Genomic DNA, 7,617 nt, shown 5'->3' with positions numbered 1-7,617 from the left:
AACCCTTGAAGAACCATTTTACTGTATGAGCTTCACACTGTGATATCAACCAATCAGGAAACCACAAATGACCATTACTGGCAACTGGACACCTCCAGGAACCAACAGAAAGCTGGTTTCTCTGACTATTTTCAGCAGGGACAGCATCCAGGTCAGGCTGCACTGTAAGCTAAAAAAAAAGGTTCTTTAAGGGTTCCTATGTAAAGGCAATGGTTCTACTTGTATAGAACCTTTTGCCAGTGTAAAGGGTTCTGTGCATGATGAAATGGCTCTTTAGCTTGATGGAGAACATGTTGCATATTTTAAAAATAGTTCTACATAGCACCAACCATGGATCCAAAGAGCTGCTTCACCATGCAGAGAACCATTTAAGCAGGACATGGTTCTATATAGCGCTCATAGTTATAAATGCAGTCAAAGCCTTTATTAATAATGCTTTTATGAGTGTAGAAGAAAAGGAGGAAACGACACCAGAGACGTTTAAACGTATTAATATTAGAGCAGGTCATGAAATTAGAATAAAAATCACCTTTTATCCTCTCTCTGTAGACGACGGCTCGACCGTTGGCCAGATTCGCTGATCTCCAAATCATGTCGTCCGTCCAGTTTCAGCTGTTCTGAGTTGTAGATCGCAGGATCTGCACAAACTCTCCACTACACCAAGGCCCTGCGTTCGTTCCACAAGATTTACAGTCGTCCTTATGACTCTACCGTAATTTCTTATTTAATCCCACGAGACGTGACCAAGAATAACTTTTTTAAAAGAATTTATTCGACATTTTCAACAAACATTTAAACTTACTCGCTACCTTCATCGCTGAAAATGAACACACGTTCCAGGAATATGTCGCCCTCAAGCGGCTGGGAGTCCACGGTGCACTGACTATCATGATGAACAGAATGTAATCGCTGTGTTCATCAGAGGTGGACGAAGTACACAAATCATGTACTGGAGTTAAACCAGAGACCCAAATTAAAACATTGCTCCAGTAAAAGTAGAAGTTCCTCCCTTTAGACCTCCACTTGTGTAAAAGTACTAAAGTATTTCCCTTCAAATGTACTTAAGTATAAAGTAAAAGTACTAAAAGAGGAATTCTGGCTCTGATGTCCTGTTATCATTTTTATAACCAGACTGGCTTCATGAACTCATTTCAGGTGAAAGTCCTCCAGCGTCTCTCTTGGTAAACCAGTCTTTTAATAGAACGTCATTAATTAGTGACGCTGACGTCTATTAAAATGATCAGAAGCACAAAACACTGAAGGTAAACAGTTTCCATCAGGGAGAACCGAGTGGCTCTGAAATCACTTTTTACACACAAGCAAAGTTTCAGTTTCAGATTTATTTACAACTTAGTTCCAAGTTTAAGTTGAATAAAAACTGGCTTTAAACTCAGGATCACAGATGAGCTCCTTTACTATGTTGATCTGTAGGCGTCTGTTCATAAACATAAACCAGCCCAAACTCATTTACTATAAAATGAAATGGTGTTTGTAGAAATTCAGAAAAAAGCCACGTCAGTCTCGACTGCATATGTGGACATATTTCTATATTGAGCTCTATTTACACAAAGTTAGGTTAGTTCATCATTTATGTTGAACAGACTCTCCCAAAGTTTTACGCTGCTGCGCTGACGTTGAACCGCGTGCTGCACTGGGTCGGTATGACCAACAGGTCAAAACCAGCTCTAAACAAAGTGACCGCTGGGCCCTGATTGGTGCTCTGGCTTTGCGCTTCTTTCGTTTTGACATGTTACGTTTTTATACACACAGAAACCAAAAGGAACGACAGAGCAATGTGGTCAACAAAAAAATCAAGGTATTTTTCCAGATTTATAAATATTTTACCATCATCGACATTCCATAGATGACCCGTGTGGGTTCTCTGGTGGTTCTGGATGGTAAATAAAGTGCCTATATCTGTGTTGCAGTCATGGCGACCCCTGGTTCCCATCACCACCACTGTAAAGACACCTGAGAGTTTCTCTTTAATGAACCATTTCATGAATGACTTGCATCTCAGTGATTGAATTATGCAGAAACTAAAAATATCTATATGTGTAATATAAAAAAACATGAACCACACACCAAAAAGTGCTTTGTGAAGCCATTTTAATAAATAATAAAATATATTTATTTTCTGAAACATAGAATATGGTTTCCATATTTGGCATAGAGACAGTGTTTAGCATGGATTCAGTGTTAAAGACTATACATTAGTTTAGACGCTTCATGTGTGATTGTGTCCAACGTCTTAGTGCTTAATAAGGCAGGTATTTTTCAGGTTTCGGTCCATGTTTGTGGTCAGTGCGCTCGAATACTCGGTCAGTGGCGCCAAATGCACACGTCAGGTCTTCTACATCAGCACTTTTTTAGTCCAAGGCCTGTGCCTGACAGAGGACGTCTCACCAGAACCTTGTCCACTTTGCTGGCTTTCTCCGAAGCTACTTGACTGACTGACCTGCACACACAAAGGCCCTGTTCTATGATGGACAGCACGTTACGTGAGCCTCATAGGGCGGTTGTTTAGTAACATCTACCAATTTTAAACAAGTACAACTTTGACCTGCATCTCCAAAGCAGATTGAATAAACTGGAAAAAGCTCCTTCTGAGACTTTCCTGTGGCCCCCAGTTTGAGAACCGCTGTTCTACACATTCCCAGGAGCGACAGTAGTTGTTTACTTTTTTAAATTGATGAATCCTGAGAAAGTATTTTATAAACGCTTCGTTATGTAACTGAACGTTCATGAGGTGGTAAGACTGAAATCGTAGCACTTAAGACTTCACTCCTTAAAAAAAGTTGGTGCTTCAAGGGTTCTTTACATGGTTCTATATATAACCATGAACACTCAAAGAACCCTTTGCATGTTTGTTTCTTTGCATTTGACTGAAAAATGTGCTGTAGATGGTTCTGTATAGCACCCAAAAGGGTTCTTCTACTGTTACGATGTCAAGCTTGTGACCATAGAAGAACCCTCTGGGGTTCTATATAGAAAACGGTTAAATACAGAACCAGCTACAGCCCATTCATGAACACTTCTGAATCAGTCGGAAGAGCCCTTCCGTGATGCAAAGGACCTTTTAATCATGGGAAAAAAGTTATTTTCTATATAGAAACATTTCGCTGCTGTCGGAACAAAACCTCGTATCTACAAAAGGGTAACTTTACAGGAGAAGGGAAAAACCTACTCTAGTTTTAATGCAAGTCAATGGAACCAGACGTCTTTCCAAGTCATTTTGGGACGTCTCTTTTGGTCCATTCATCATGAAATTTACAAACAATGTAAAGAGCAACAGGTCCTTTGAAATTATGTCAAAAACTGAAAAATGACAAAAATGGAGATATGAGGTTTTCTTCCGACAGCAGCGATTTTCTTTACTAAAGAACCGCTAAAGCATCGTCTTCTTTTTTAAAGAGTGTTGGGAACAAAAATCACACATTTTTGGTCATAATGGCACTTTGGAAATAACCTTTGAGTGATTAGAAACATCAGCATTCATGGGCAACGCTGCCCCGTTTACCATGTAACTGAACCGTAATCTACTGTAAAGTACGGCTGCATTGCTGTGTGCTTTCTGTGATCCAGCACATCTCAGCCAATAGCTGATGGTGATTATAAACTATATTTAGCTAACAAGCTGAATTAGGTGTGTTGGGGTGGGAAAAAGCACTAAACTGCAGTTCCGTGCTGGTTTAGAACTGCAAAAGAAGAACACCGGCCCTTTAAAGGAAGGTAGGGCTCAAATCTGACAAATGGCAGAGAGTGATACATCGCTGCACACGTAGCCTACAATCAATCATCTACTAACGTAAATATCTCTGCTGATTTCATGTTTCATGTGCTCAAGAGTTTTAGGCTACATTACTAAATAGAGCAGAACAACTAAAAAACCAAGTGTCCATCACAGCCGTTGAGCGTGTTTACATGCACTTAATAATCCGGTCATAATCAGATTTCTGCAGTTATCTGATTATTCAAACAGCACAGTCTGATTTAATAGATCAGAGTCAGGTCTAGTGATCTGATTAAGAAATCTGATAAAGAGGCTGGATTTGAGCTCAGTGCTCAGATTTCTCCGTGCTGTGAACTTTTACTCTGATTTCTTTCGGATTTCTCAGTCTGAGCATGCGTGAAAACAGACGGCGGTACCAGAAATAGGCAAACCGCGTTGCTGCGAGACGCAGGAAAACACTACACGCTTCACGCAATGAAGGATTTAAATACTCTTCATCTTCTAGATGATGCGTGTTTATATTTTTAGGTAAAGTGGGTCGATATTTTTAAGAAAAAAAACCAGTATGAAGTTCTACATTTTGTTTAGGTCACGTCTTCTTCTGGGAGTTTATTGGCTGGATGCAAGGCAGAAATCTGATTACTGTCTGACTCATATAGACCCGCAGCCTCTCCGTTATCTGATTACTCAAGTGTGTGTGAATGCGTTGATCGGTTTACTGACAACATCTGATTTTCTGCTGTTATCAGATTATTAAGTGCATGTAAACACACTCACTGACAGACACGGTGAGGGAGATCATGAGATCCGGTCTCTAAATTGCACTTATCTTATACACAGAGAGGAAAAACAGAAATAATAATAATAATAATGCACTAATAAGGCACTAAAATGGCCACAAAGAAGAATGAAATGAATTCTCACCAATCAGATTTAAAAACCCACCCAACGCTGGGCTTCCAGGCAGAGATTACACTGAGGTCCACCCATCTTCAGCAGAACATCTAGTCTTGACTATCATACCGAATAATCTGTGCCCAGAAACCCACACACTTAAAAAAGATGCTTCTTCAAGGGTTCTATATAGAACCATGAACACACAAAGAACTCTGTGCATGATTAAAGGGTTTTTTTTGCAGTTTTTCAGACTGACAAATGGGCTGTAGATGGTTCTTTATAGCACCTAAAAGGGTTCTGCTATTGATGGAGAATGTGTTTTATATGGTTCTAAACAGAACCTTTTTAAAAAGGGTTCTATATATCACCAAAAAGGGATCTTCTATTGTTACAGGCTTGACATCGTAACAATTTCGGTGCTGTATTTTCAAAAAAAAAAAAGTTCCATCTACAGCACATTCTCCATCAATCTGAAGAACCATTTAACGATGCACAGAACCCTTGAGTTGTTTGAGTATTCATGGTTCTATATAGAACCACTGTCTTAGCTAAAACACACCTGAAGAGCCATCATTTTTAAGAGTGCAGCCTATTTTCATAAAGCAATCTGAACTCCTAAACCAACAAATTTCTTATAATTTTATCTTATTTTCAACTCGTTGATAAAACGATGACACACATGCACATAGACCCCCTGCGTCCAGTCCCAGGTCGGCCCGTTATAGTATGATGCCAGAATGTATGAAGTGATGTGTGAAACAGGCTGATTTACAGAAGCCATTAGCAAGTGCAGATTACTCAGCACGCGGAAAACCACAACCTCCGCCAGAGAGGCGGTCTACAATACTCTGGGTGTTGTTCAAAGCTGCAAGTACCACCAGCTCAGCATGTGGTAATGGCTTCAGGAAATCAGTATGACATAATATTGCATGGCAATCATCGGTCTTTGTGAGGTGACTATTACTAGAGAATCGTAGCGCAATGTTTTTCACTATTAAAGGAATACTGCAGCATTTTCAACCTGCATTTGTAGCACACAGTCATGTCCAGGCTGAGTGACCAACTGAACCAGCATTAACAGACCTGCACGGAAATTCTGCAGGGAATTTATTCTGGTCTGCACGATCAGCATCAACATTCCACGTAAAACTCAGAAGACACATACAGGTTCACCCGTGGTTCTGGATAGTAAATAAAATGGTTATATTTGTGGTGTTGTCATGGTGACCCCTGGTTCCCATCACCACCTCTGTAAAGAAATCCGAGTCTCTGCAATCAACCATTTCACACCAAACCGGTCACACCAGGTCTGAAGGACCTGCATTAGTAGCAACTGAGTAAAAGAACAGAAAAAACACTATATAGAAATGCATGTGTAATAGAAGCCTATGTTTCAGCATCTGCCCCCAGTGGCTTTCACTGTAGGGATATTCAGCATCTGCCCATTGGCTTCTATTATAAAAGCATACAAGTCAACAAGTACAGGAAAACGTGTTGAAACTGTCTGTGGTAATCGGCCAAACGCTGCAGAAACAGGCAGACAAATGCTGCAGTATTCCATTGTGTTACCTAATCGATTCATTTGTGGGATTGGAGCCTAACTGCCGTGTTTCCAGACCAACTTAAGACATTATTGGCACTTTCTCCTGTCCTATGTGTTATCTATCCAAGTGTAGAGGAGGGCAATGGTGCTGGTTGCTAACAGACTGAGAGGGCAGCAGGTGGTCACTAGCAGGCGCACTTGCTTTTGTCCTGCGTAGGCGGTTCGACCAGCTCGCTCCCGCTGTGCCCGTTGGAGCGCATGGTGCCGTCGGGGATCCAGGACCGGTCCACACATCTCTCCATCCGCTTCATGATCAGATCCAGCAGGACCTCCACCGCCCGGGCGACATTTTCACCGTTAGCTGCGCTCGTCTCAAAGTATGGGATCCTGAGAGGGTCAGAAAAGAAGAGGCGGGGTTTAGTAGAGGGGTAAAAATGTAGACGTCGGTCATTCGGGTCCAGAAAGTGAAAAAGCCTCCCGAAAATTTTGTTCCAACTGCCTGGATTTTCTATAAAGTGCAAACCAGTAGCAAAGGTGTTCAGGATGTTGGACCAAAATCCTGGGGAGGATTTTTACTTTCCAGACTGGAACTACCCAGAACTACCCAACATCGGCAACAACTCCATCTGACTAAGATCAGGGAATGATCAATCTACTGATCCAGCAACAAATCACCACTCAACAGATGAGAACATAAGTCAACCAATGTCAACCAATCAGAACTCAGTAGCAGTAATGTCCATGTCCCAATGCCCAAAACCTGTTTGCTGTAAAAAAAAAAAAAACAATGGTATTTTTTCGGCAGAAATCCTTCTAATTTCCAAAATTGAAGAAGAAGGGTCCTGCACAAATGGACGGATGTTAGTTTATTTAACAAAATCAGATTTTAGTGCATCACATCTATTTATTTACTGAGCTTATTGTAAAAAACGTATTGTAAAAAATAACATGCATTATAAAACACATCATATCTTTTGCACAAGTCGCATGATCATCATCATCATCATCTTTAACCGCTTAATCCGGACAAGAACAAAGAATCCCAGACGAACCTGTCCCCCGAAACTTCCTCCTTTATCTAGGGGAGAAAGTAGTTTCTAGTAGCTCCCAGGCCAACTTGTAGATATAATCCCTCCAATGGGTCCTAGGACAACCCCAGGGTCTTGTCCCAGTAGGCCATGTCTGGTAAACCCCCAACAGGAGGCATCCAGGGGGCATTCTGATCAGATGCCTGAACCACCTCAACTGGCTCCTCTCAACGTGGAGGAGTAGCAGCTCTACTCTGGGCTCCTCCAGGATGACTGAGCTCCTCACCCTATCGAGTAAAGTATAGCTGCCACCCTACGTAGAATTATAATCTCATTTCCACGTCTTATATCCGTGATCTCTGTCTTTCAGTCATTACCAAAAAGCTCATGACCACAGCTGAGGGTTGGGATGTACC

At 41.3% G+C, this 7,617-nt stretch overlaps 1 protein-coding gene across 1 annotated transcript in view; it reads right to left on the bottom strand.

The window, feature by feature from the left end:
• Positions 1-5,704: 5,704 nt before the first annotated feature.
• rab27a (RAB27A, member RAS oncogene family) overlaps positions 5,705-7,617 on the bottom strand; it is a 38,544-nt gene continuing 36,631 nt past the window's right edge. The window contains exon 6 of the mRNA XM_017705024.2: positions 5,705-6,560. Within this exon, the coding sequence (XP_017560513.1) occupies positions 6,359-6,560 (202 nt within the window). The 3' untranslated portion in view covers positions 5,705-6,358. The remainder of the gene's footprint in view (positions 6,561-7,617) is intronic.

This window comes from Pygocentrus nattereri, chromosome 7, assembly GCF_015220715.1.
Source record: "Pygocentrus nattereri isolate fPygNat1 chromosome 7, fPygNat1.pri, whole genome shotgun sequence".
NCBI lineage: Eukaryota > Metazoa > Chordata > Actinopteri > Characiformes > Serrasalmidae > Pygocentrus > Pygocentrus nattereri.
The sequence above is the reverse complement of the archived record's forward strand: the minus strand, read 5'-3'. Positions and strand labels throughout refer to the sequence as shown.